Below are 27,088 nucleotides of genomic sequence, written 5' to 3'. Positions count from 1 at the left end.
CCAAACAGAGAAGTCAGGATAATTTTTCGTTAAAATAAAGCAAGCAAGCATAAAGCAAATCCCTGGGGCAGCAAACCAATGAAGCCTCCGGCTCACCTTAATCTGTGTGAAGAAAACGTCAAATACATCCTTTGCGGAAAAAACAAGAGAATCTCGCTGGAAGGAAAGACTTCTTTTCTCCGACAAAGGGCCTAGAAGTGAAGAAGAGTCCACACTGATATATACTCAAAATCTGAAGTCTTAGCGCAAAGTAACTCTAGATTCCAAGACCACAATGACAGGATCTTTAACAGATATTCATGGAAAAGGAAAAAGAAGCGCGTCCAGGCAATAATGACAAGAAAGTAAAGAAAAGCAGAGTATTTGAGAGGCAAAGAAAGGCCGGAAAGGGAAAGAGGCAGATAGAATTCAAGAAATGAGGAATGACAAAAAGATGAAAGGGAGTTATGAAGGCATCTGTACGCGAACAGACGCGATCATAATGGTTCTCGATATTCACCCCCTCGGCAGTTAGAGCAATAACTACCGAGAAGGTGAAGGGGCAATTGATGACCGCTGGATTCCTCCATCCCAGTCCAGGGGCTCATCCACAACCTAAAGCCCACAAAGTAAAGGCCCACGTACTTGGCACCCAAAGCAGGTCCGGCTCATCCAACTTTCAAGGCCGGGCTCGACCAAGCCTCCTCACCCAGATTGATTCAGTCCGCACAAAACAGGCCCTCTCCTCTCTGGCCCAATTCTCGGCCCGACCCAGTATCCAGAATGATACTCATCAGACAGCCTGGCAGATCCGTTCGAACGTACGCCCAGGGAGAATCAGAGGCCGTTACGCATGGGGCAGGCGCCTGATACCCTCGTACGCCCGAATCTGTATGGCAGAGACGCGTGGCCCAATCCTGGAGAGACCTTTACACGTCACCAGCAAGCAAGACGAAATGGATAAAAGGGAAGTCCCTTCCTCAGAATGTTTAAATTTTATTCTCTAATACAAAAACCCTTGTAAAACCCTATTCTATTGGATCTTAGATCATCACTATTTGTAATTAAGTTATTTAAATAAAAATTATTATGTATACTATAAATTATTGTTATTTTAAAATTATAAAAATTAAATTATTATAATTTTAAAAATATAAAAACAGAATTATTGTGATTTTGAAATTAGAATATTAATCATTTCAAATATTATTAATGTTTTAATAAAACTGAAATTTTTTTATTTTATATTTTAAATTAAATATTTTATATTGAAAACTCATGGTTTTATTAATGTTTAATTAAATAAGTGGGAATACATTGGGCCCAAATGGGCCTATCTTTGCCTTGGGCTTTCCACGTGGTAATATCTTAATGGACAAGACCATGGTGAGCACACGCCTATAAAAAATATCAAATTGATAATATTTAAAAGAAAATTCTTTTAAAAAATCAATTAATAACCTTTTGGTGCTTCATTCAAATTTCAAAGAAGAACAGACGACTGTCGTATGACCAACCCACGTAACAACCTCAACTATCAATCCAAAATCCGCCACGTCACTCAAAAAAGCAGAGTCGAACTAATCCACGGCACGCAATGTAATCCCTATAAACGTAGACCAAATTTTAGCCACTAAATCCCCAAACTAACCTTACATTTATCATTATTTTAATATTTCTCCCTCTACTCGACATGTCATTGCCCAGATAAACACATCACTTTCTCTCTCTTAAATTTCTGGTTCTTTCTTTCTCTCTCTAGACGCAGCAGCAATGGCTACTGGATTGCTCAGGAGAGGGGTTTCAATCGCCAGGGTTGCCTCAACGACGCCGTTTACCTCCAGATTTGTGCCGGCTAGGTTTCACGCTTCGGAAGCGGAAGCCCAGAAGGTGGAGCCAAAGGCCAGCTCCAGTTCGAACCTCAAGACCTTCCAAATCTACCGGTGGAACCCTGACAACCCGTCAAAACCTCAACTTCAGGACTACCAGATCGACCTGAAAGAATGTGGACCCATGGTCTTGGATGCCCTCATCAAGATCAAGAACGAGATCGACCCTTCTCTCACTTTCCGCCGATCTTGCCGCGAAGGAATCTGTGGCTCCTGTGCTATGAACATCGACGGCTGTAATGGGCTTGCGTGCTTGACCAAGATCCCATCTGGGACCTCGTCGACGATTACTCCTTTGCCCCATATGTTCGTGATTAAGGACTTGGTAGTGGACATGACTAATTTCTATAATCAATACAAGAGTATCGAGCCATGGCTTAAGAGAAAGAACCCTCCTCAGGTTCCGGGGAAGGAGATATTGCAGAGTAAGAAAGATAGGGCTAAGCTTGATGGGATGTATGAGTGTATATTGTGTGCTTGCTGTAGCACATCCTGCCCCAGCTATTGGTGGAACCCTGAGGCTTACTTGGGGCCAGCTGCTTTGCTCCATGCTAACAGGTAAGTTTGTTGGGTTTTCAATTTTTTTTTTTATAAAATTTTTGGCCTTTTTATTGCTTTAAGCTAATGCATAACTCCTTTTTGTTTAGCTCATAGTTTATTGTGGACTAATGATTCTGGTGATTTGATTTTGGGATTGGATTTTTTAGGGGCTTAGGATAGGTATTATGATTGAGGAAAAAAGGAAAATAAAGTGGTGAATAAATTTAGAAATGTTTGGAGTCCCACACTGAGAATGGATTGAAGAATGAATAAAGAAGCCGCTTTTTGGAGATGGGTTCTGTGACATATTATTAATTTAGTTGTAGTTGAGTAGTGATTAATTGAATTCGTTTCAGAATTTATGTTTGGTGATCAATTACCAGTTTTTGCTGTGCTGGTTTCGTGGTGAATGCTTGCCTGTTGTTTTAAAAGGTTTCTTGTTTTGAGATAGCCTTTGAAAAGATAAATGCTTGTATATTTCTTTCGTTGAGGATATTTTAGCTTGTTCCTTTTGTTTCTTCAATTTCTTTTTTCAAGAACCAAATGGATAATAGGTGAAGCTTAATTCATAATCAATGGAAGGACTGTTTGCTTTTTTAGGTTGTTGTATCTTATTTTTGGAGAATTGAAGTTCTAATCATGATTCATACCGTTGAAGCTTTAATCATGATTCATACTGTTGAAGCTTTAATCATGATTCATATTTTTCTTCATTTGCTAACTATGGTGACTTGTTTTACAAGTTAAAAGCTCTTACTATGCTATTGAGTGTTTGTTCATTCTCGCAATAAGACAACCATTGAAAACCATTTATAGTCTGTACATGATTGACTTTTGTATTTAATTTGAACATTCGGTGCCAAAGAAACTCCAGTGGAAACTGATTAAAACTGATTTACAATCATGATCTTAACCTCATTACACTCCAACAATTTTAACAGACCTGGCCTAAAACGTAGTGTTATGGTTAATGTCAACTTATATCCGAATGTGTTGACTGACAATGAATTCATGTTCTGATGATTAACTTATTTGACCTTTCCTTGTAGCCATTGCAGAGTTTTTAGAATAACTTGTATATTAGATTACCCTAGATGTATAATTTTTCTGTTCATGCAGGTGGATCAGTGATAGCCGTGATGAATATACCAACGAACGACTGGAAGCAATAAATGATGAGTTTAAGCTATACCGCTGCCATACGATATTGAATTGTGCCCGTGCCTGTCCAAAAGGCTTGAACCCTGGAAAGCAAATCATGCACATTAAGCAGCTCCAGCTATTAGGTGGCGTATAAGTTTCTAGATTGAAGAAAATCACGAGGATGTGCATCAGACCAGTTATTCTGGGATTTTTTTGGGGGACCCATGAATTTGATGTTTTAACTTATAATAATATGTGCACCAATTGTATTGTACATCCCGTTTGTATTTAAAATTATGGTTGAAGTGTGTTACCCTTCCTTTCAAATAAATGTTTATAGAACTTGGGTTTATGAGTTTGGATTTCATTTGCAAAGCTGTGTCCTGGAATCAACTTGTGGAATATTTTCTCCAGGTTCTCCCTAACTTCTTTCCATAACCAGGCGAGTTCAAACCCTCTGCCTGAGGGCCTCTCTCTACCAATCCAGGTAGTGGAAGGCCCTTCCCCAACCTGAAGCGTGGCAAGCTTTCTCCCTGCAGTCAGGTTGGGTTGTTTTATAGCCTTTTTGTGTCATTGAGCAAATCCATGTGGTTGATGGAGAGGGATTTCGTCAGTGATCTATCCGTTTGTACGTGGTGGACGTAAACAGGGTTGATGCAAAGTGCCGAAAGTCTCAGCTAAAACCGAGGACAACATCTGAATGGCGTTTGACATGTTGTTTGGTGGTAGGTCCTAGTGCTATTCTACCGCCCCTTCTAAGACTCCTCTTGATGGCTTCTATGAGGGCTCCAAGCTTCTTATTTGGATCTAGGGTCTGACTCCTTGCCTTCTTAGGTGAAAGAGGAGGGGAAGACTCCGGCCGTTAAGAGTTTTGTCTTTGATTTCTAAGTCTCGTTAAGTTGTTCTGTTATGCTATTACTTGGACTTCGTGGGTTCAACCCTGATCCTTCTATGTTTGAGGAAGAAGCAACGATTTTGGGTTTGTGTTTATCAGACTATTCCTCTCGGCTGCTAGTCGCAGGGGTGCAACAGATCTTGGTGTGGTGTTCTTTGAAAGTTTTCCTCAGGGGTATTCGGAGATTTATTGTGAGTTGGGCTAAATCATTTGCGGTTTCTATTTTGTTTGATTGGGTATGGGCCTCAAAGCCGATCTCTTGTATGTTACTGAGATTTGCATTTCAGTTTTTTTTTTTTAATTAAAAAAAAAAAAAAAAGCCTAACTTGCTGCGTCCCCTATGCCTCAGGGACAGCAGAACTAACCCACATTCATTTCCTTCTAAAACCAACAATGGCATTTGTGAACAAACTTTAGTGGAACGTGGAAGAAAAAAAGCATGCAGCATTAGATCAATACTACTTCTAGGACAAGCATTTCAGAGGAGGACTAAACGTGGGCCAACATATCATTATCCAGTGGCACCAAAACATAGGGTAAATTACTTTTTAGTTTTATAAAAAAAATAATTAATTAACTTTTTTTATTTTAAAAAACACGTAAAAATGTAAATTAAATTTTAAAAAATCTACCAATAAAAAAATATATATTAGCCTTTGTTAAGTTTTGTTAATTTAATTCTAAGGTTAACATTTAACGTTTAAACAAGGGTAAATATCAAGAAAGTTAAGAATTAACTTAACCTCTAATCGAGCACAGTGGATGGATGAATAGACCCTTAGAAGCATCCTCATTCCAGAAACCAAATGGCAAACGCCCCGCCAAACTCTACCTGTTTCAGCGTGCAAGGTTCTTGCAGCAAAATAACTTCTCCACTAGAATTGCTTGACGTTAGAGCACTCTCTTTCTGTATTCCTTTCGGACTTCAACAACACTTCCCATCTCCATATATAAACAAGAATCTTACATCCATTTGATTCCCCCAGATACTTCTCTCTCTCTCTCATACTTCAAGATATGGCTGGTTGGAACTCATTTCCTCTCAAGATCACATACGAGGTCTTTGGATGGATAGCCTTTGTTTCATGGTCTATGAGTTTCTATCCGCAAGTCATCTTGAATTTCCGCCGGAAAAGGCAATTTCTTGCTCATTTTCTTATACCCTTATCATATAATGCATTTTTTTAAAGCTTTACTTACTGTATTTTCTTTTTTTTTTTTTCTGCTTTGTTTGTTGCAGTGTTGTGGGTTTGAACTTCGATTTCGTGGTGTTGAATTTGACAAAGCACTCATCTTACTTGATCTATAACGCTTCTCTTTACTTCAGCTCTGCTATTCAGAAGCAGTACTTCGACAAGTATGGCGAGAAACAGGTTTGAACTCAAGTTTCTAGCTATCTGGGCAGCGATATTCAGTTTTAGCTTCAAATCCAAGGTCTTTTAATAAATTTAGAAAATGGATCCAAATCTTAATCTTCCTTATACATCGTAGATGATTCCTGTAGCTGCCAATGATGTTGCATTTTCAATTCATGCCGTTCTGTTGACAGCAATTACATTGTTCCAAATTGCTATCTACCAAGTAAGTAGACAATTTTATTCATCTTCAACCTCTAACTTTTCAAAATCTTTCCTAATGAAATCATTTATGAACAGCGGGGACATCAAAATGTATCTAAGATTGCTTTGGCGATTGTTTGTATTGTATGGATAGCTGCCGCAGTTTGTCTCTTTGTAGCATTGCATCGCCATTCTTGGCTCTGGCTCATCTCTGTCTTCAAGTAAGTTGCTGCACGTTTTGTGTTTGATCTGGTGCTTCTTAGCAGAACTTCAACTCTGGTTGATAAACTGTGAAGAAATATAGTCAATCTCCAGTTAATTTCCACACCCTTATCTACATCTAACACACACTGATTGGTTGCAACTTGTCACTACCAAGGCATTGTCTACTTCCAGCAGGGATGGGCAGCTTTATCTCTTATTGTGCATAAGATTGCACCTCTCATACTCGCATACATTTGAAAATGATCTCACAGAACATAATTAATACTTTTGATCATTCTGCATATGTTTAAAACAAATGGTTTTAATGCTGTTACTTTTTGCAGCTCAATTCAAATTTGTATGACAGTGATCAAGTACATACCCCAGGTCAGTAATCCATGCACAGCCTAGAAAAATTTACCATGAAACTGATAATATACATTTACCGAGTTTATCGTAATTGTTGATTAATAAAATGATCATTTGTTATTACATTGTTAACCCCTTGTTTGTCTTATGATAGTTTTGTTTACTTGTATTTTGTCTGTTGAGATACAGGCAGTAATGAATTTCATGAGAAAAAGCACAGATGGGTTCAGCATTGTGAACATTTTGCTTGATTTTCTTGGTGGGATGACAAATTATGCCCAGATGACTACACAGTCTATTGACCAACGTAGGTTATTAAAAGTCTTCCTGTATATTAATGTCTAACCTCTTTATTATCATTATTTTCTTTTTCCTACAGATTCCTGGGTGAACTTCTATGGCAATATAGGGAAGACAATGCTATCTTTGGTATGGAACATATTTATAATTATTTTATTATTTATTCAGATAAGAATGGATCCTTTTAATGTTCTGAAGCATTGGATTCTTTTTGATTGATTCTTGGCTGAATTACCAAAACATCAATAATTTGTGAATATTTTGCAGGTATCTGTATTGTTTGACCTTGTTTTCATGTTTCAACATCATTTCCTTTATTCAGACAAGAGGAAGAAGCATACATCCCCTGAAATCAACACCTCTTTACATTCTCAAAATGTTTAGAAATCTTTCATATCTAATTGGTTCATTGAATGTATTATATTAGAAATAAATAATTTAATTTTAAATATCCAAATTATTAAAAATGGTCAGGTCTACCTTTCAAATAAATAGCTTTTCCATTGCTTTTTTATTTATTTATTATTATTTTTTACAAAATAAATTTTATGTACAGTGGATTTTAGAAAATTATTTATGTAAAAAGCCCAAATAGCCAAAAAATTATTGTTGTCATTAAAGAATGATGAAGTATTATGCTTCTATTACAAATATCAGTCTATCTTTTAATTCTGAAAAGTCTCATTATTTTTTATTTTAAATTGTTAAATATTTTATTATTAAACTTACTCAATATTTTATAAAATATAATATTATTTGAATATTTTTATATAATTCGTAATATAAAAGATATTTTATTTTTATATATAAAAACTTTGACAATATGGATTTAGAAAATGTAATTCTTAATTTGATAATAAACTAAAAATAATCTATGTTGTTGTCATTAGAAATTACTTCTCCCTATTTGAATTGATTGAATTCTTCTAATTTCTACCTTATTTTTATTAAATTTTTATATAATTTTAATTGTTTTAACTATTGAATGATTGTTTATATCTCAATCCCTATATATTTTCTCTAAAAAACTTTAGAAAAAAAACAACCACAGTATAATTAATTATAACATACTTTTTATGTTAAAAAAATCCTGACTATTAACTTTATCCCATTAACTATAAAATCAAAAATTTTATGGCGTTATAATTTTTTTTTTTTGTGCGGTGAAAAATGAGAATAATATTTTTCCTAAGAATAATTTATTTAAAATATATTTTATTTAATAAAAATAGTATATTATTGTCAACCAAGCGTTTGTAGTCCAACGGTTAGGATAATTGCCTTCCAAGCAATAGACCCGGGTTCGACTCCCGGCAAACGCAAATGGTTTTAAATTCTATCTTTTATTTTTTATATAACGGCGTCGTTTTACTTGGAATGAGCATTCTTTTTATTTTTGTTTAATGTATTTCTCAAATTACTTGATTTTTGTTTATTCATCACTTCCACATCTCATACTTTTAAAAAATAATTTTATTTATTATTATTTTTTCATTATTAATAATATTAGATTTTAAGTTTAAATTTTATGTATAAAATCTTTAATTCTAATGATAGTTTGCTGATATTTAAGTTAATAATAAAATAAATAAGAAATTTATCAATGGTAGTTGATTGTATATATAAAAAAATTATATTACTTTTATACCACGAAATTTTGTAGATTCAAGGGGGAAATCAATTTTCAAAACAACGGGATTTTCCGAGGTTTAATGTATTTTTAATTATTTTAATTAGTAATAGGAGGTTCGTGCTTCCGTATTCCATCTTCAAGGACTCCGGGCTGATGAAATAGATGACGAAACTGTCATGAAACGAACTCGAATCCAGGTAAATATTTTCCTTTCCAGAGCGGCATCCCATTAATGAATGTAGCAGTATTTTCGTCCAGGTTCATGGGCTTGGCTAAAGAAAAAACCTCCCAATATATAGAGCTATCCAAGTCCAACCACACTATTTTAATAAGATAATTGTAACATAATTTATAATTTATGTTATGAGATTTTGTAATATGCTACCTTTTATGTAAATTAGTTTAATTATAAATTTTTTTTATTAACTTAGAAAGAATAGAACTTTTTATTTAAAACTTAAGGAAATTTTTAATTTAGTTTTGAGTATTACCATTTTAATAAATCAGTTCTTATATTTTTTAAAATCTACTAAAACGTCTTTATATTTTCTCTCCGTCAACGAAATAATTATTCCGCCTATTTTTACAGTTACAAATATAATAAAATATCAAATTACCTCCTTCTTCTTCGACATCGATTCTTCCTCTATCTTCTACTTCTTCTTCTACTTCTATTTCTGCTTCTGCTTCTGCTTCTGCTTCTTCTTCTCCTTCATTATCATTATTATTTTCTTTTTTTTCTTTTTAGAAGAAGGAGGATGGACTATTTTGTTGACGGAAAAAAACGATAAGAATGTTTTAATAGATGTGATAAAATATAAAAACTATTTTATTGATAAAAAAAAATGATAAGTATGTTTTAATAGATATGAGAAAAGATAAAAACGATTTAATAGATTTCTGAAAATACATGAAGAGACAATTTCGTTAATGAAAAAAAATAATGAAGATGGACTATTTCATTGACGGAAAGAAATAATAAGAATGTTTTAATAGATATGATAAAAGATAGAGACTATTTTATTCAAAAAAAACGATAAGGACATTTTAATAAATATAAAAAATAATAAAAACGTTTTAATAGATTTTTAAAAATATAAGAACTGACTTGTTAATAATAGTAATATCAAAAACTAAATAAGAAATTTTATTTGAGAATAAAATTAGATTTTAAAAATTTTCGCTCCCATCATTTATCTAATTTTAATGGAAAATTGAACGAAAAAATTATTTCGTTGACGGAAAAATTATTTCGTTGATGATAAAGAAAAAAAATAAAAACGTTATAATAAATTTTTAAAAATATAAAGATTAATTTATTAATAATAATAATATCTAAAAATTAAATTATAAATCACTCTAAGATTTAAAATTGAGAATATAATTTTAAATTACACGTTGCATATTCTATTAAAAATTATAAAAGGAAAACTTTAATATCTTGTAGTAATGGGTTATCCACTAACCGGTGTAAATTACTCATTTATCATGTAATAAAATATTAATATCTTTAAAATATAAATGTTAAAGTGTAATTATATTAATAAAACTGAAATTTTAATTAATTCATAATTAATTACTAACAGTAAATAATAAAAAAAATTATGATCAATATTATAAAATTGAATAAAAATGAGTAAAATGAAAAATAGATCCTTGGGCGGCTCAACTGTCACAGATGCAAACACTGCACTACAAAGACAAAAAAAGCTGTACGTAAGAAACTGGGGAAAAGACTTCATTGATCACTCTCTCCAGCCAAGTTGGAAAAACCGCCGGATACTCGACGGAGGGAGACAAATGGCGTCCTGGAATTCAGTCCCTCTTCAAATAACATACGAAACTTTTGGATGGATCGCCTTCTTTTCTTGGTCTATCAGTTTCTACCCGCAAGTCATCTTGAATTTCCGCCGGAAAAGGTTTCATTTTTCTTTCCTGGGCGATTTCAATTTCATCAGTATTATCTCACCCTTCAATAGCTCCTTCTTTTTAATTTAATGTTGTTTGCTGTTACAGAGTGGTGGGTTTGAACTTCGATTTCGTTGTGTTGAATTTGACCAAGCACTCTTCTTATTTGATTTACAACGCTTCTCTTTACTTCAGCTCTGCTATTCAGAAGCAGTATTTCGATAAATATGGCTATGGGGAGGTTTGTGCCTTTTCTTTGTGTTTCATACATTAGTAGTTTTCAGGAATTAAAGTCACCAATTTTGGATAACCCCAGAAAAGAAGAAGAAGAAGATTTTATCTGAGATTTGTTAGTTTCCTGTTTTGGATATCATTATGCTGTTCTTTTCCTCTTTTTTTTCATGATTTTCCCCCGTTCTTATTGCAGATGATACCTGTAGCTGCAAATGATGTTGCATTTTCAATACATGCTGTTCTGTTGACAGCAATTACATTGTTCCAAATTGTAATTTATGATGTCAGTGTTTTATTCATACTTGAAAGGGTTATTTTCTTTTTATCTTGTATCCTGAGCCTTGAATGTCTAATGCAATAATTTTTCATCTTGAACAGCGTGGCAATCAAAAGGTTTCTAAGATTTCTATAGCTATTGTCTGTGCTGTATGGCTGGTTGCAGCTGTTTGTTTTTTCATAGCTTTGCCTAGCCACTCTTGGTTGTGGCTGATCTCCATCTTTAAGTAAGTTGCTTATTTGATTCCCAACTTTATGTGAACTGGACATGAAAAGGTCATATGTATTAGATATCAGAATTTATTTCAAGACGTAATAACTTCATTCCCTGAAGTATATTAACTGGGATTTGGATTAGCATTCATAGAAGTCAACATCAGCAGTAAATCCTCTGAAATCAGATCTTATTTACAAAGCCACTCTAATAGTAGTTTTCTGCATAATTTCTCTGGAAATCAGAACTTCTCCCTTCTCTCTAATGCTTCCAGATTTATCTTGAAATTGCAAAGCAGTTCAATCTGGTCCAATGCAAAGAAGAAACATAAGAGTGAAAAGCGAAGGATTTTTCTATAGAAAAGTGGTGTGGTATATACTAAATGCATGGTGGTGACAAAACATAGAGCCTTATTTTTATGTACTTGTGCAGTATAAATTTTCTTCAATTACATCATTTCCTTACTAGTTTGTCATTAGAATAGACTGATGAGATGCTCATTTAAATTTCTTTATAATGCTTTGGTGCTTTTTCTCCATCTGCAGCTCAATTCAAGTTTTTATGACAGTCATCAAGTATATTCCCCAGGTCTGGATTGCTTACTTTTACTTCCCTTTAGAACTCCATTTAAGCCTATATTTTGTGCTTCCCGTATTGATGGTGATAAGGCCTAATTGACCCATTTATAGGGCTTAGTTTCTAACCTGTATACATGTGTGTCAAGTGACATTTAACACTGCATGCCATGTCATATCTGATAGAACTTGGTAGTGTTTCAATGAACCTATGTTGTCTGTAATAATGCAATCATATTTCATTGAAATTGGATGCTGAGATGATGTGGCACCTCTAACATTGTTTGTGATTGCTCTGCAATACAGGCAGTAATGAATTTCATGCGAAAGAGCACTGATGGCTTCTGCATTGGAAACATTTTGCTTGATTTTCTTGGAGGTGTGACTAATTATGCTCAAATGGCTGTGCAGTCCATAGACCAAAGTGTGTAATCTCTTCCAGAACTCAAAAAATCTTTTTATCTGAAATGATACTTCATGTATAATGTTAATACAATCTATTTATATTTCAGATTCTTGGGTAAACTTTTATGGCAACATAGGGAAGACGCTGCTATCTTTGGTAAGCAACCTTTCTGTTGTTCAATATCATTTTTTATTGATACTCGCCATTTTTTTACCATTTTGAGCTCATAACCATCAATATGCTTTTTATTGGCGTACTGTTTTCTGAAATAAACATAACTTCATGAAGATCATGTTTACCTCTTACTCTTCTTTGTTCCTTCTTGCATTGATTTTGAGATGATACATTATGCAGATCTCTGTGTTCTTTGACCTTGTTTTCATGTGTCAACATTTTATCTTATATCCTGGCAACAAAGCTCACATCTCTACCAAGCCAAATAAAGAGGGGGCAGAACCACTGATTAAGTCTCCCGACGACCCAACATCAGAAAACGTGTAAAGATTAGCTTGGGCGATAACATTAGAAAGAAACATATAGACTTAGATGCTGTTTCTTTCTTGTATATTTGCCTGTTGTACAAGAATGCTTAAATTAGAATTGTATTTTAAGTAGCTGAAAGATAAAGCATTTGTATAAATGTAAGAACTATTTATTATGCATAATAATTTAAAGTTTTAGTTTTACTTACCATTTTGATGTGATTTATGAGACATAAGGCCTGATATGAATACAAATCCACAGAACACACTATACAGAGACCAATTTAATTCTTTGTTCTTGTGATCACATCACCGTCACTTGGTTCCATCAGGAGGAATGGAGGATATGAAATTCTTACGTGATTTTGGTCTGCTATAGAAACAAAAACTTTTTGCAGGTTACATGTGGGTCCAATCTCTTACCTCCATGGTTGATGTAAAACATGTTCTAATAACTGGGCTTGCAAGTTGACAAGATAGAATTTTTGGGTATACCAGAAATGACAAGGTGAGAATGCTTTAGAATATGGAAACGTTATGCTTAGGATTACCAAGGTTTTACTTAACAGAAAATATCTTCCAAGTTATTAAAAGAAAAAGAATCAGTGAAGTATCTCAGAAGATGTCCCCCATTCAGATTTGAGATGAATATTGTATTTGCCATTGTCGGTTCAATAAACGACATCGTTTAGCAGTCGGCTTATGGGTGAAGTCTCTGCTATCGTGGATAAGGAGTCAAAAGAAGGAATTTCTTTTTATATAAAAAAAAGAAAGGAATTAAAAGGTTATAAATGCTAAAATTGTAAGAATTAAACTATTACAGAAATGTAATAAAATAAACTGTTATAGTGATTGAATTTCAAGGTAATTACTTTTTTTTTCTTTGATAGGAGCAATAAAGTGGATACATATAAGTAGGCCAACCAATGTTTCTCTTGTGCACATCAAGCACGCTACATCTTACCCTTACTTTTGCACATAAAGTTCAGCCACAAAGATTCCTTCATAGGCCAATCAGCCAGAAAAAAGAGCAAAACATGAGCCTTTTACACCTTTCACAAAAGTATACCTTAGTCTTGAAGTTGTGTCGCCATTAAACCAAAGTGTTTCAGCTTAGCCTTAGTATTAAATAGTTCAATGGCTAAAAACATAGAGCAAATTACATTAACTAATCTTCCATAGCATATAACATTATTTTTAATTGTTTTTTGGTTAAGGTAAGTTGTCAATCCCCACTAGCTTTGTTCCCACGTACTATGACCAATCAAAAGGCTTGCTTCCCAAGCTGATCTCTCACCCAGAAAACTCTATAAATAGAAACTCTTCTTCTTGTTCTTCAGCATTTCCACTTGCCATTTCTTAATTTCTTTTACCTCACAATCCTTTGTCCAAGATGAAGAGAGAAGGCGTGCAGCATGGGATGGTCAGGACCTGCAGGATCTTGCCTTCTCCATGGAACCCCAAGCCCAACTCCAGATTCATCAACAGGTTTGACTCTCCCCCTACTGCCGGATTGTTCGCCAAGGTCCAACCTCGCCCCACCAACCACTCCAAGTTCACCGGAAAATGCACCATGCCTCGCTGTAATGGCTGTCACATGCACCCTTGTTCCAAGTCCAAGGATAAGACCAAAGGTACCCAGAAGCTTAAATCTCTTGATGTTGCTTCTAATTATAGATTGATGACTTGGAGGTTGGTGGATGTTGGTCCTGGCTTGAATTTTTCTGGGCTTTCTGCCACTGGGATGTTGGATCATTTGACTAATGGAGATGACTATGTAGAAGATGAAATTGATCATGGAGATTTGGGGAATTCGATTTTGAGCTCAAGAGAGGAGGAGGAGGAGAAGGCAGCGCTTGAGATTGAAGAAATTGCTGCTGATAAAATTGATGATGTCGATGATGATGATGATGGGATGAGTTATTGCGATGTGAGTTTGATGCTGGATCAAATTGAGGAAGACGAAGGTTGGTTCCTTGTGGCAGAAATGTGAATTATTGTTGTGTATGGTAATTATTACAAGTAATTGTACTTAGAATTATATGTTTATATAATATTGGAGGATGAATTTTTAAATGCTTCCTCGCAAATCACTAGTGTGTTTATTCTCTGTCCAGATATAATAATAATTGAAAGTAATGCAGAAGCCAATTTCAAACAGTTCTGTTTACAAATCCAAATGGTTCTGCATGGCCTGCGTTTGTTAGTATAGAGATATCTGTAGTAGGTTCTAGTAGGTTCTTGTATTTTCTAGTAAATACTTTGTAGGCTTGGATCACCTATAAATAGGTGAGGTTTGTAGACTTGGATCATTTTTTGACCTTGTGCATATGGATTTATGGGTACCTTTTTCTATTCATTCTATTACTGGTGCTAAATTTTTTTTAACTATTGTTGATGATAAGACTAGGGCAACTTGGACCTATATGCTTCGATTTAAAGATCAGACATATTCTGTTTTGACATCTTTCATTCAATATGTCAATACACAATTTGGAACAAAAATTAAAAATATAAGATCCGACAATGGAGGAGAATTTATTAATAAAAGGTGTACTTCTTTGCTTTCTTCATACGGTATTGTCCATCAAACTACTTGCTCTTATACACCTCAATAGAATGGGACAATAGAAATTAAACATAAGCACCTTCTCAACATAGCTAGAGCCATCCAGTTTTCAGGCTCAATTTCCAAAAAATTATTGGTCTGAGTGCATATTGGCTGCTACCTACATCATTAACAGAATACTAGTCAAAACTTTAGGATGGCTAACTCCCTTTGAAGCCTTGTTTAATAAACCACCCAATTATGATCACCTAAAAACTATTGATTGCTTATGCTTTGCCATTAATAACAGCTCTCAAAAGGATAAATTTGACCCTAGATCTACCAAATGCATTCTCCTTGGATACTCAGGTACACAGAAAGGGTATAGACTACAAAACTTAGACACAAAACAAATTTTTGTTAGTAGAGATGTCCTTTTTCATGAATCCACTTTTCCTTTTCAACATAATCCCTCTCAGGAGTCTTCTTATTCAGATACTGTTCTTCCTGTTAATTTACTTGATGATGAATCAAGCTCTCCCTCTAATGTTCAGGTTCCACCACAACCGAATTCTGTTTCCCAATCACATTCCCAGGAACAGATCTCTTTTCCCACTCTCCCTTTAAGAAAGAGTACCAGAATTCATAGTAAACCGACTTGGATGCAAGATTTTGTTGTAAATCATCTATCTACTGCTTCTAAAGTCGGTTTGTCTATTTGCTTTACACCTTTACATCACATTTATCTTAATACAATTTCTCACATTCATGAACCTTGCACTTACACTCAAGCCTCCAATGACCTTAATTGGATTGAAGCCATGGACCATGAATTTTCAGCCCTTGAAACGAATGGAACATGGATTCTCACTGATCTTTCGAAAGGAAAAAAGGCCATTGGTTCCAAATGGATATACAAGGTTAAAACCAAGCCCAATGGGGAAGTTGATAGATATAAAGCTCGTTTAGTGGCTAAAGGATATAATCAAATAGAGGGATTAGATTTTAAAGATCGATTTTCTCCTGTAGCTAAAGTCGTCACCATTCGGATCTTTATTGCCTTAGCTACTTCTAAAAACTGGCCTATCTTTCAAATTGACATTAATAATGCATTTTTACATGGTTTCCTGGAAGAAGAAGTATACATGCATCCTCCTGCAGGTTACTCCAAAGCTAGTCCGGGACAAGTTTGCTTGTTAAAACGATCACTCTATGGTTTAAGGTAGGCTTCTCGGCAATGGAACTTAGAGTTCACATCTTTTATCCAGTCCTTGGGCTTTGTTCGGTCAGTACATGATAATTGTCTTTTCACACGGGATGACAGTGGTACATTTACTATCCTGCTAATCTATGTAGATGATGTCATTATAAATGGTAATTCTGTACCTACCATTGATCAGATTAAAAGTGCCTTACATTGCAAATTTACTATTAAAGATCTTGGTCATTTGAAATATTTTCTTGGTTTAGAAATTGCTAGATCTGCTTCTGGTACTCTCATCAGTTAAAGGAAATTTATCTCTGATGTTTTAGGTGACACCGGCATGTTACATGCTAAGAATGCTTCTATTCCTCTACCCAAAGGTTTGAATCTTGATCCTTCTACTGGTGATTTACTTTCTGAGCCTGATAAATATAGGCGGCTAATTGGCAGATTGTTATACATTAATATTACTAGACCTGACATTAGCTTTGCTGTTCATTATCTCAGTCAGTTTATGTCAAATCCTAGAAAGCCCCATTGAGACGCCGCCTGCCATGTCTTAAGATATCTTAAGACTTACCCAGCTAAGGGATTATATTTTTCTACTACGTCCGACTTTTCTAATCTTTCCGCTTATTGTGATGCAGATTGGGCCACTTGTTCTTTCTCTAGAAAATCTGTTACTGGTTTTTGTATTTTTTTAGGAGATTCTCTTATCAGCTGGAAAATCAAGAAACAGAAGACAGTTTCCAAATCCTCTGCCAAAGCTAAATATCGAAGCATGGGAGCTGTCGTGTGTGAGCTTTTATGGATTTCATATATATTAAAAGACTTACAAGTTAATGTGCAATTTCCTGTTTCTTTGCAGTGTGATAACCAAGCAGCCATTCATATAGCTAACAATCCCGTTTTTCATGAAAGAACAAAGTATCTTGACATAGATTGTCGTCTGGTCAGGGAACAACTCCAAAAAGATTTTGTTGCTCCTGTTCACGTGTCATCCACTTCTCTGCTTGCGGATGTCTTTACTAAACCATTGACCACTCCACAGCACCATTTTTTTGTCTCCAAGTTGCATCTGGTTGCTTTGCCCCCTGATCCAACTTGAGGAGGATGTTAGTATAGAGATATCTCTAGTAGGTTCTAGTAGGTTCTTGTATTTTCTAGTAAATACTTTGTAGGCTTGGATCACCTATAAATAGGTGAGGTTTGTATACTGAGAAAATACACTTCAGAAAATACAATATACATTACGATGTCAGAATACTATCGTTTAATCAAGAGCGTTTATACAAATAAACTGTCTGACGCCCTGTTCCTTCAAAATACAGATTACAGAGAGAGTACATCTGCAAACATGTATGCATTTGCCATAACTGGAACCCCTGGAAAATTAATTTTGGCATGCGGCCTCACCATGCCTTGAACTTTTCATCGTCCAGAATGCTGAATATTTGAGAAGTATTCTCACGAGTGATTGATCTGAATCGTGAAGCTAGAGATAGTGAATTCTCGCTTTTCTTTCCCATGGCATGCTTAGATCTGCCATTCTTGAATGAAGACCTGTTATGTGGTTGAGACGTGCTCTGTGCCATGCTGGGATTGGATGTGGATGTTCTTCCTATGTTGGGTGACTGAGTATGTATCATTGAAACCAGTGAGCAGAGATGGGAGAAACATTGACACAAAAATTCTACGTTGCTATTAATTGAGCAAGATGGACAACCACAGAAGATACCTTTTCCACCTGGTTTTTTGTCGTTGCCCTTTCTCTATAAAATTCAGGCAGCGGCCTGGCCTTGAAGCAGAGAGTTTGACGCAGTCTTTTAAGTTCTGTTTCTGCCTTCTCCTGCTCAAAACAATAATTGAATTACTTGAAATGGACCAACTATTAATTAGATTTCTGGGATTGGTAGCTCTCTAGTGCTAGTGAGCTCAATTGTTGTTTAATTTAGTAGACTACTCTAGTATTTTTCTCATCACAATGGAAGCTGGACAATGCCATATTTACCTTGAGCGTTGCTTGCAACTGAACTGTTTGTGCTTGATTGGCATTGAATTTCTCTTCAAGCCTCTGAAAGTAGTGGAAGAAATGGGTGGAATATGATTAAAAATCATATAAACACAGATTACTTCTCTATCAAAAGCAAATAGGAAATTTAGCTGTATTGCTTGCCTCCTTTCTTCTTGCAGCTCTTTCTTCAGTCCTCAAGCTAAAAGGTGTAGATAAATTTGGGGATGGAGATTTGTTTCTGCAGGCACTCATGAATTTTGAGCAACTGGAATGAAAAGAACAATAATCAGAAAGAACTCAATTCACTTCCATCTTGGAGGGATTCCTAAGATCTTAGGAATATCTGAAAAAATCCCTGTTAGCTTGGCTCCCAGATCTTACATAACTAAGAACTAATGATGCAATAGATACAAAGAACTCACTATAGTTTCTTTTTCCTCTCCTGAGCTTGAAATGAGGTAGAAACTACAATAGGGCAATTTTTGCCTAGACTGACTCTATATAGGCTCGATGTATACATACACGAGTTTTAATGATTTTATGTGGATTTTACTATAATTTTATGTCTTTGGTCTATGTACATGAGATCGAGGAAAGTTTTCTGTCAAAAGTATTACTCTGTTGGGAGGAAAAGCCATTTCGAGCGAACTGTTTTGCTTCCAGATGCCGAGGGGTGAAGAGGTGTAGTTGCCCTGCAATTTGTACAAATCACGCACTTATAACCTGACAGAAAGTCACAAAATTGGAATTTCCTGGTATGTTTAATCAAATTTGATAAGACTCTAGACCTTTTGTTTTCTGACAGAGGGGAGGCTAGAGGATGTTCAAGTTCTCTTATCACAGGCACCTGAAAATTCAAAAGTGAATCTGTTATAAGCATGCATGATGCAGAGATTCCCAGTTGGAAATTTGCAGCTAATAAGCATCAGGACAAGGAAATAGGCACCGTGGTTGGAGTCCTTGGTGGAGTTGGGCAATCTTTCAATGCCTTAGAATCAGAAGTAACTTTAGAACAATCAATCTTCCTGATAATTGCTGAAGTTATTCTATTTATTTCTCTGACTGGAGTGAAATTCATTGACCTGTAAGTTGATTTTGGAGTTGATTTCTTTTTACCCATGAAGTCTATTGCAGATTTCTTTCTGATTGGAGTGGCATTGCTATCTTTTCTTGCAATAACTGAAGCTGCAGCTTTAGCAGGTGTACATGGCAGCTTAGATGCTGTCCCAGAAAACAACAGCTCAGAGGAATAAACTACAGGTTTATTATTGCTTCTTGAATCCAAATGATCTCCATTAGAGATTAAATCCTGCAAAAAAATTAAGTAATGAGTGCATGTAAGTTGAATTGAAGGGGGAAAAAATTCCTTAGAATGATGATATAAATTACCTTTAACGAAGGTTTCTCCATTAGTTTTCTTCTACTAAGCTCTGTTTCTTTCATCTTCTCGTCGTTACCAGGATCAACTTCCTCCACATTTCTGCTTTCAGATTTTTCCATTTCAACATGAGAGTTATGTCCATTGTCATCTTGGGCTGCATTTTCTTGAACTCCACCTTCTTGTGCAGATTCAGGCACATTGTTTGCTGCAGCATTTGCTTGCTCAAGCAATGCAGCTGCTTTTCTTGCAGCAAGATTTTTAAAATGTGCTTCAAAGAAAGCTTTCTTCTGAGCAACCGAGCCAGGGCGAGAGAATCTCTTAGCCTCTTCAACATATCGATTATGAGAGAATGTGGAACATTTCTTCCAAGCTAAAGACTCGGACACGAACTTCCCAAAAGAGATGGACTGTCCAAGAGCATAAACAGGGTCACCCTGCCAAAACGACATGAAGTTTCCACAGTTTTATGACAAGTATGAATCAAAATGGCAGAAATCAGAGAACCCATTATGAATTCGAAAGAATTATAACAGAAGGACAAAGAAAAAGTTGAGAAATCAGAGTGATGAAGTGACCTGATTGGCTTCATTGGGAAAGCCAGCAGCATAGGAGAAGGGTTGTGGCTGCATGAGACAAGATGGTTACCCAATCCCAATGAGTAGTTAGGCAGTTGAAGACGTTCCAAACTTTGAGCTCTTTGGTCTTGTTCTATAGTAATGTTAACAGATAAGATAAATGCTGTAAGGTAGTCTCATATGGGAACCGTTTGAATTTGAATTTCAAATGGAAAAGCAGTTAAAAGACTGTTGTGGAGCAAGCTTTTCTTGTTCTGAAAGTGAAATTGGCAAGTGGGTGCTCCGAGAGACACTAAGATGCATTATTTTAAGGTAAAAATCCCACATTCTAAACACCATACAACGTTAATAACTGAGTTATATACATTTACCCATTTGATTAAATTAAACTAATTCGGATCTATATAAATTTAAATTATAAAATTATAATTAAAAGTTTAAATTTATTATTTATTATTTTATTTGTATATATTTAACTTTTAAATAATAATATAGAGCTATTTTTTGCTAAAAAAATAAAATTTGATAATCTTAACCATGTTATAAAGTTTGGGAATTAGACCGGAACTAATCTGATAAAGATTACTCTTCAAGCTTAATTTGGGCACAGATTATCAATTCCTTTCAACCAACAGAGTGAATTCTGTATGATTTGAATTTGAAGAGGAGCACGAATTTGGCTCGAGGCAGGCTTGGTTGCTCTGACACTGTTTTGTAAGAACTTGAACATATACTGCAAAGTCAATGCTCCAATTTTTATTAAAAATTAATTAGTATGATAAGGAAAATTTATAAAAGTAGTACCTATAATTCTTAAAAAATTTATAAAAAAAAACTATAAAAGTAGTACCTAATCCTTAAATGGTTTGTAAGGAAAAAATTTCAATTCATGGACTTTTTGGGTTTTTCTGTTAACCCATCAATTATTATTATTATTTTATTTTTTTAAGTAATGTAATCTTATAATTCTTTTTAATCATCATTGCTGACAAATTTCAATTCTTTAGTTTTTATTACTATTTGATAGTGTATGGATCTTTTGAGTATTTGACCAAAGGAACTATTTAAAAAAAAAAAATTAAGTATTATATTTTAATTAAATTTTAAAATATTAAAAAATTCAACGAACTGAATTAAATTAATTTAAATTGAATCAGAGAGATTCGGTTTAAATCAAAATTTTCACTGATTTAATTTGATTTCAATAAATTCTTAAAAATCAATTTTCTGTTTATTAGGTTGGATTCAAATTTAGAATCAACCAAATACTCAACCCTCATGTTATAGCTAGTCGACGTGTCGTTTATAGCACTGAAACAACGTCGTTTTGGGCCCTGATAAACCCTAATACAAAAACCGGAACAACAAAACCCCAAACCAGGCTTCGTCGATTAAGTACAGAGAAGAAGAAGAAGCTGACGGATAAAAAAGAAGAAGATGAGAAGCGAACGTGCAGAAGAAAAGGAAACAATCAATCATTCAGAAATATTCGCATCTTGTTCTTTCTCCAGTCTCGGCCTCCACCCCACCATATGCAACGAGCTCCGAGGTCTCTTTCTGCCTCTTTATCTCTACATCTATACATATGTATTTTGACTGTTAACTTTTGGGTAACTTAATTATCTATATATGAACAGAAAGAATGGGCTATGAAGCTCCAACACAGGTACAGGCTCAAGCTATTCCTGTTGTTCTCTCGGGTCGCCATGTGTATCCTTTTGCTCTACATGTAAGCTAATATTAGGTGTTTCAAGTTTTTTTAGTAACCAATGCAGTTTTTAGCTTCTGGGTTCTTGCTAATTGTTCTTCTAGCATAGATTCTTCCTTTGTTTCTTCTTTAATGTTGAGCAACTTGTAGACTTGTTAATGCTGCCACTGGCACTGGGAAAACTGTGGCCTATTTAGCCCCAATTATCCATCACTTGCAGAGTTGCAGTCCTAAAATTGAACGCGCTCATGGAACTTTTGGTATGTGCCTTTCTCTGAGTTTGAAACAATGGATCAAGTCTATCTTGGACTTGATATTGAATTTTGTATACAGAAACACTAGATTTCTAAATCTGTATAGTGTCAGTCTTCTGCCAGTTGAGATTTATTACTAGCGACTCGCTGAAACTGTTCATTTATTATTTTGTCATTGATGTCATGGTCTCACTCAGTTGATTTTAATTGATGTGTTGGTGGTAGCACTGATCCTTGTACCAACGCGGGAGTTGTGCACACAGGTTTATGAGATTCTGCAAAAGTTATTACACCGTTTTCATTGGATTGTTCCGGGTCATGTGATGGGTGGTGAAAACAGATCAAAGGAGAAAGCCAGGCTACGCAAAGGTGGAAACTTTTGTCTTTTATTACCTTGTTTTTGGCATCGAGATTTGCATTGAAAATTTGAAACTGTGCAACCTATTTTGCATTTGCACTAATTAAACCTTAAAGAAGTACTATACCTAAAAAATTGGCATTAAGTTAAAAAAAAAGTGTTAATTCACAAGCTAACTGATCTCCTTAAATATTGGGGCTTATAACTTTTTCCTAAATATTATGGTTATGTGTCATTTCAGGTATATCTATTCTTGTTGCAACTCCTGGACGCCTTTTGGATCACTTAAAAAATACGTCATCATTTGTGCACACAAATTTGCGATGGATAATCTTTGATGAAGCAGATAGGTATGTTTTACAATAAACTGTTGAGTGCTATCTTTCACAAATGATCCATGTGCTATTATTAATTGTAGTTTAGCATCTTTACAGAATTTTGGAATTAGGATTTGGCAAGGAAATAGAGGAAATACTGGATCTTTTAGGCTCTAGGTTAATTGAGTCAGTGGGCAAGGGAAATGAAGTTTCAAGCATCTCCAAAACTCAGAGGCAAAATCTGCTTTTATCAGCTACCTTAAATGAAAAAGTAAATCATCTTGCTAAAATTAGTTTACAAAATCCAATTATGATTGGTCTTGATGACAAGAAGATGCAACCAGATCCATTACTTGAACATGCTGAATCTGTAGAATCTGATACAGACGATGAACTTGAGCATCCCAGGAAAATAACGAACTCTTCAACTGGAGATTATAAACTTCCAGTTCAGTTGGTTCAGAAATATGTGAAAGGTATATGCTGAAACAGAGTTGTTTTGTGAACCACTATAGCTGTGTATTTGATGTGAGAATATCTGGTTCAATGTCTGCACAGTGCCCTGTGGTTCACGGCTTGCAGTACTTCTTTCCATTCTAAAGCATCTTTTTGAGAAACAATATTCCCAAAAGGTTAGTTTTACTTTTCAAATTTGGAATCCCTGACTAACTTATTTATTGTCTCTCAATTTGGAATATGTATAATGTATATCTTCCAGTTGCAGACTTTTTCACTATTTTTTCCCCATGAATATCCTGTTAGGGTATCTTCTGATGATTTGTTGAGAAAGCCTCAGTAATATTAATTGTCATAAGCCCAGATACTAACCAGTAATGTATAATTTATTGCAAAGCTATTGTAGATCAAGCATTGAGGTACTAGTTGGTGTTTAGTTAGTACTTGCTGCTATAAGTCTGGCCACTGTTATAGTATGCTTGAATTCTGAACAGTCAATTATCTTGAAATTTATGTTCACACCCTTTTTTTTTTAAATCTACAATTTTGTGGGCCTTCACTTTCATAGCTTTTTCTCCATAATAATTACACATCCTTATTCTTTATAGTAACTAGAAATAGACATCAGTATGGCTGGTTCTGGTTCTCCCTTCAAGCCAAACTGAGACCTAATCTTATGTACTTGCATAAGGTTCCTTTCCACTTTGAAGGCAGTTCAAGTTTTGGTTCATTCTTGCTTCAGTCTAGTTTGAGAAAAAATAGCATTACTCAATTTTTTAAGAATAAAACTTAGAATAAAAATTGAGCCATTTAAATTGAAATTATGTAAAAAAAACAGTGTGCAACTCCTGGATGAAAGGTAAAATCGATTAGGATTTTATTATACATTTTATACCTGAATAAAATAAAATTTGGACTTATAAAACTAAAATACAAATAAACAAGTTGAATAAAAATTAGAAAGTGCATGAATTACATTTAAAATAATAGAAGTTTTTAGCTTCCCCAAAATACGCTCAAAACATAGCTTACTGTATATAAAGGGTGAAAAATAATTTCAATTTTAAAACCTTAAAAGAATTAAATGGTCAAAATTTTACTATTTGAATGGTTTTCCTAAGCAAAGAGCCGTTGAGGTGTTGTGGTATGGTGCCACCTTTTTTCTTTCATTCTCTCTCTCTCTCTCTCTCTTTTTCCTTATTTTTGTTCCAAATGACGGTTCTGGTATGGTTCAAGGTCCTCAGGGGACTCCCAAACTGAGATGGCCCTATGCTTTCATGAGTTTAGTTTGGTTCAGTTCGGTTCAGTATGAACTGTGGACCTGTCTGGTTTCTACAGGTCCAATTACGGGTTTGATTCTGGTTTGGTTCCAAACAAGACCAGGCTCATGTCTTGCTAGAAATGTAAATAACCCAAAATGCCCCTTGTCTCTGTGAATGGAATATGCTTGGAATTGTGGACATTTTTTTCCCTTAATCTATTGGGTTGTTAGTTAATCTCCCATGCTACTATTTTGTTCGTCAATTTACTCATATTAACTTAATTTACAGATTGTGGTGTTCTTTTCAACATGTGATGCAGTGGATTTTCACTATTCCTTAGTGAGTGAGTTCCACTCGTCGCCCAATTCAGCATCAGAAGTAGAGGTTACAGAGATGTTCTTGAGATGCAAAACTTTTCGGTTGCATGGGAATATGAAGCAGGAAGATCGGAGAAACACTTTCCAAGCTTTCAAAACTGAGAAATTGGCTCTTCTTTTATCCACAGATGTTGCTGCAAGAGGCTTGGATTTTCCAAAAGTTAGATGCATTATACAATATGATTCTCCGGGAGAGGCTACTGAATATGTTCACAGGTTTGGCAACTAAATTCTGCTATAGTTCTGTTGCATGCTTTCTTTCATATTTTTTGGTACGTATATGTTTGCTCAGACTTGCATGCACATATTCTTTTTTAAGAAGAATTGATAGTACGTTGCATCTTGATTTGACCTATGATCATGATGCAGGGTTGGTAGGACTGCTCGTTTGGGTGAAAAGGGGGATTCCTGGATATTTCTACAACCAGTTGAAATGGATTATATAGAAGATCTGAAGAAACATGGAGTGTCACTGACAGAGTATCCCATCATCAAAGTGTTGGATAGTTTTCCATTGTATGGACAGATGCACCGCATCAAGAAGTTTGTTTCTTTGGAGTCACATCCTTGGCTTGTGTCTCTACAGAAGGCACTTGAATCATTTATCTCAGCGCAGGTATGAACTTCAGCATATTGATTTTGTTAAGCCTGAAAATTATTTCTTGCATCTTTGCTATGAACTTTCTTGCATCTTATTGCAGAGACCTTGCTTTTGATTGCACTTGAATTCTTTGTTTCTAGTTGGTGGTATAGTGAAGTTTCTCAATACTTCTCATCGGTGCATTTGACACCTATTTTATTGAAAAATCATACTCTTTCCTGAGAAATTGACATTTCAAATAATTCTTGTAAATTAAAAAAAAAAGGCTCATCAAACATCCAGTCCTGCGTTATATTTTTAGCAAGTTAATTTAGATTCCATTTGAATGGATCTGATACGCTTGTTATGTGCTTCAAATTGATATGTTGCTTCTAACATTTTCCCTCAGCCAATGATGAATAAACTGGCCCAGAAAGCATTTATCTCTTGGGTCCGAGCATACACAGCGCATCGTGGAGAGCTGAAAAGGATATTTATGGTGCAGAAACTTCATCTGGGGCATGTTGCCAAAAGCTTTGCCTTGAAGCAACAGCCATCCTTGGTTGGGAAATCATTCCAAAAGCAACAATCATACAAGAGGAAGAGGGACCAGAGGCAAAAGGGTCAGTCGAAAAGGAGGAAGATCAATGGTAAAACATGAGTTCCAAACATGTGAAAGCTAATTAACAGGACGTGAATGACTGATAGATTCTGATCTCTGTTGCAAACTAAGGCTGTGCTAGCCAAAGCAGGTTTTGCAACAGATGCGGCTTTGAACTAGTTGGTGACCTGGTAACTTGGCATGGAGAAATGGAAGAATCAGGCAATTTTTCAGCATTTTGTATGGTTCATTTGCAAATTGCAATGCGCTGATATGAATCTTATGGATGTAGGTTATGATTATTATTATTTACTTGAAATGGTACAAGGATATAGTGATAGCAACATAACATTTTGTATTGAGATATAGTGATGATACATATTTATGCCTATTACACTAACAGTTTTGTGCGACTATTTTATCAGTCAAGATTTTTCGCCTTCTGATTTTAATAACCCACTTAGAATCAAGATTTATTTATTTATTTATAATTAATTTTCATGTTTGAAAGGAAAGATTTTTTTTTTTTTTTAAAAAAGAAAATAATAATCTGTCTCAAGGATGGCTTTGGGTACTATCATGCTGGGGCAAAGAAGACAAGTTTTCTTCAAACCAGTCCCTAAGAAAGTCCATTGCTTACGTTGTACAACCTTCTCTAGGATATAAATTCTCATGGAGAAACCAACTATAGAGAAAAATTAATCAAATCCAACTGAAAATTTTCAATTTAAATTAGTTAAGTTTGATTCAATGATCTTGCTATCCTCTCCCTGTTACACTTCTACAACAATTGGGCTACACTTTCGCATTAATTCAGTAAACGATCACATTGACATTATACAATAGA

At 34.9% G+C, this 27,088-nt stretch overlaps 6 protein-coding genes and 1 non-coding gene across 10 annotated transcripts; 6 read left to right on the top strand and 1 right to left on the bottom strand.

Moving 5' to 3' along the window:
* The first annotated feature begins 1,666 nt into the window (after nucleotides 1–1,666).
* LOC110605541 (succinate dehydrogenase [ubiquinone] iron-sulfur subunit 2, mitochondrial) lies at nucleotides 1,667–3,903 on the top strand. Its single transcript, XM_021744164.2, has 2 exons — nucleotides 1,667–2,426; nucleotides 3,528–3,903. The coding sequence occupies exons 1-2, from the start codon at nucleotides 1,753–1,755 to the stop codon at nucleotides 3,703–3,705; spliced, it is 852 nt and encodes a 283-aa protein (XP_021599856.1). The 5' UTR covers nucleotides 1,667–1,752; the 3' UTR covers nucleotides 3,706–3,903.
* Nucleotides 3,904–4,349: 446 nt separating this feature from the next.
* Nucleotides 4,350–7,365, top strand: LOC110605701 (cystinosin homolog). The gene is made up of 8 exons (XM_021744351.2): nucleotides 4,350–4,637; nucleotides 5,687–5,819; nucleotides 5,938–6,027; nucleotides 6,102–6,226; nucleotides 6,554–6,596; nucleotides 6,768–6,885; nucleotides 6,958–7,007; nucleotides 7,146–7,365. Exons 3-8 carry the CDS (start codon nucleotides 5,938–5,940, stop codon nucleotides 7,260–7,262), a joined length of 543 nt encoding a protein of 180 aa, XP_021600043.1. The 5' UTR covers nucleotides 4,350–4,637; nucleotides 5,687–5,819; the 3' UTR covers nucleotides 7,263–7,365.
* A 763-nt stretch (nucleotides 7,366–8,128) lies between these two features.
* TRNAG-UCC lies at nucleotides 8,129–8,200 on the top strand. The gene has a single exon. It is a non-coding gene; the product is annotated as a tRNA-Gly (tRNA).
* Nucleotides 8,201–10,133: 1,933 nt separating this feature from the next.
* LOC110605136 (cystinosin homolog) lies at nucleotides 10,134–12,817 on the top strand. The gene is made up of 8 exons (XM_021743478.2): nucleotides 10,134–10,430; nucleotides 10,528–10,660; nucleotides 10,847–10,936; nucleotides 11,032–11,156; nucleotides 11,689–11,731; nucleotides 12,025–12,142; nucleotides 12,231–12,280; nucleotides 12,479–12,817. The coding sequence occupies exons 1-8, from the start codon at nucleotides 10,144–10,146 to the stop codon at nucleotides 12,623–12,625; spliced, it is 993 nt and encodes a 330-aa protein (XP_021599170.2). The 5' UTR covers nucleotides 10,134–10,143; the 3' UTR covers nucleotides 12,626–12,817.
* Nucleotides 12,818–13,727: 910 nt separating this feature from the next.
* LOC110605137 lies at nucleotides 13,728–14,766 on the top strand. The gene has a single exon (XM_021743479.2). The coding sequence runs from the start codon at nucleotides 14,000–14,002 to the stop codon at nucleotides 14,597–14,599; it is 600 nt and encodes a 199-aa protein (XP_021599171.1). The 5' UTR covers nucleotides 13,728–13,999; the 3' UTR covers nucleotides 14,600–14,766.
* LOC110605135 (protein WVD2-like 7) lies at nucleotides 14,727–20,646 on the bottom strand. Of its 2 annotated transcripts, XR_002486337.2 has the most exons (10): nucleotides 20,329–20,646; nucleotides 19,762–20,187; nucleotides 19,319–19,681; nucleotides 19,161–19,219; nucleotides 18,990–19,064; nucleotides 18,535–18,637; nucleotides 18,370–18,432; nucleotides 18,097–18,207; nucleotides 17,648–17,992; nucleotides 14,727–14,808 (listed from the first exon to the last, which is right to left on the bottom strand). XR_002486337.2 is itself a non-coding variant. In XM_021743477.2 (9 exons), exons 1-9 carry the CDS (start codon nucleotides 20,380–20,382, stop codon nucleotides 17,771–17,773), a joined length of 1,476 nt encoding a protein of 491 aa, XP_021599169.1. In that variant the 5' UTR covers nucleotides 20,383–20,646; the 3' UTR covers nucleotides 17,589–17,770. The 2 variants fall into 2 exon arrangements, 1 of the variants encoding a protein (XP_021599169.1); XM_021743477.2 differs by lacking the exon at nucleotides 14,727–14,808 and having other exon boundaries at nucleotides 17,589–17,992.
* Nucleotides 20,647–21,650: 1,004 nt separating this feature from the next.
* On the top strand, nucleotides 21,651–26,670 carry LOC110605134 (DEAD-box ATP-dependent RNA helicase 17). 3 transcript variants are annotated; one of them, XM_021743475.2, is made up of 10 exons: nucleotides 21,651–21,877; nucleotides 21,966–22,038; nucleotides 22,187–22,296; nucleotides 22,516–22,659; nucleotides 22,890–22,998; nucleotides 23,083–23,441; nucleotides 23,524–23,597; nucleotides 24,972–25,276; nucleotides 25,430–25,676; nucleotides 26,050–26,670. In XM_021743475.2, the coding sequence occupies exons 1-10, from the start codon at nucleotides 21,766–21,768 to the stop codon at nucleotides 26,299–26,301; spliced, it is 1,785 nt and encodes a 594-aa protein (XP_021599167.1). In that variant the 5' UTR covers nucleotides 21,651–21,765; the 3' UTR covers nucleotides 26,302–26,670. The 3 variants fall into 3 exon arrangements, with proteins under 3 accessions (XP_021599167.1, XP_043808618.1, XP_021599168.1); XM_043952683.1 differs by having other exon boundaries at nucleotides 21,801–21,877; nucleotides 21,966–22,296; nucleotides 22,554–22,659; XM_021743476.2 differs by lacking the exon at nucleotides 21,651–21,877 and having other exon boundaries at nucleotides 22,554–22,659.
* Nucleotides 26,671–27,088: the final 418 nt, after the last annotated feature.

Source organism: Manihot esculenta, chromosome 17, assembly GCF_001659605.2.
Source record: "Manihot esculenta cultivar AM560-2 chromosome 17, M.esculenta_v8, whole genome shotgun sequence".
In the NCBI taxonomy this organism is placed as follows: domain Eukaryota; kingdom Viridiplantae; phylum Streptophyta; class Magnoliopsida; order Malpighiales; family Euphorbiaceae; genus Manihot; species Manihot esculenta.
Note: the sequence above shows the minus strand (reverse complement) of the source record. Positions and strands in the feature narration are given on the sequence as shown.

Coding starts and splice junctions, on each gene's coding strand:
- LOC110605541 (XM_021744164.2), top strand. CDS start 1,753: ATGGCTACTGGATTGCTCAGGAGAGGGGTTTCAATCGCCAGGGTTGCC. Junction 2,427..3,527: donor GCTTTGCTCCATGCTAACAG/GTAAGTTTGTTG, acceptor CTGTTCATGCAG/GTGGATCAGTGATAGCCGTG.
- LOC110605701 (XM_021744351.2), top strand. CDS start 5,938: ATGATTCCTGTAGCTGCCAATGATGTTGCATTTTCAATTCATGCCGTT. Junction 6,227..6,553: donor TGGCTCATCTCTGTCTTCAA/GTAAGTTGCTGC, acceptor TACTTTTTGCAG/CTCAATTCAAATTTGTATGA. Junction 6,597..6,767: donor TGATCAAGTACATACCCCAG/GTCAGTAATCCA, acceptor GTTGAGATACAG/GCAGTAATGAATTTCATGAG.
- LOC110605136 (XM_021743478.2), top strand. CDS start 10,144: ATGAGTAAAATGAAAAATAGATCCTTGGGCGGCTCAACTGTCACAGAT. Junction 10,661..10,846: donor ATAAATATGGCTATGGGGAG/GTTTGTGCCTTT, acceptor TTCTTATTGCAG/ATGATACCTGTAGCTGCAAA. Junction 10,937..11,031: donor TCCAAATTGTAATTTATGAT/GTCAGTGTTTTA, acceptor CATCTTGAACAG/CGTGGCAATCAAAAGGTTTC.
- LOC110605137 (XM_021743479.2), top strand. CDS start 14,000: ATGAAGAGAGAAGGCGTGCAGCATGGGATGGTCAGGACCTGCAGGATC.
- LOC110605135 (XM_021743477.2), bottom strand. CDS start 20,382: ATGCAGCCACAACCCTTCTCCTATGCTGCTGGCTTTCCCAATGAAGCC. Junction 19,682..19,761: donor TGGAGAAACCTTCGTTAAAG/GTAATTTATATC, acceptor ATTTTTTTGCAG/GATTTAATCTCTAATGGAGA. Junction 18,208..18,369: donor AGTTGCAAGCAACGCTCAAG/GTAAATATGGCA, acceptor TGTTTTGAGCAG/GAGAAGGCAGAAACAGAACT.
- LOC110605134 (XM_021743475.2), top strand. CDS start 21,766: ATGAGAAGCGAACGTGCAGAAGAAAAGGAAACAATCAATCATTCAGAA. Junction 25,277..25,429: donor GCTACTGAATATGTTCACAG/GTTTGGCAACTA, acceptor ATCATGATGCAG/GGTTGGTAGGACTGCTCGTT. Junction 25,677..26,049: donor AATCATTTATCTCAGCGCAG/GTATGAACTTCA, acceptor ATTTTCCCTCAG/CCAATGATGAATAAACTGGC.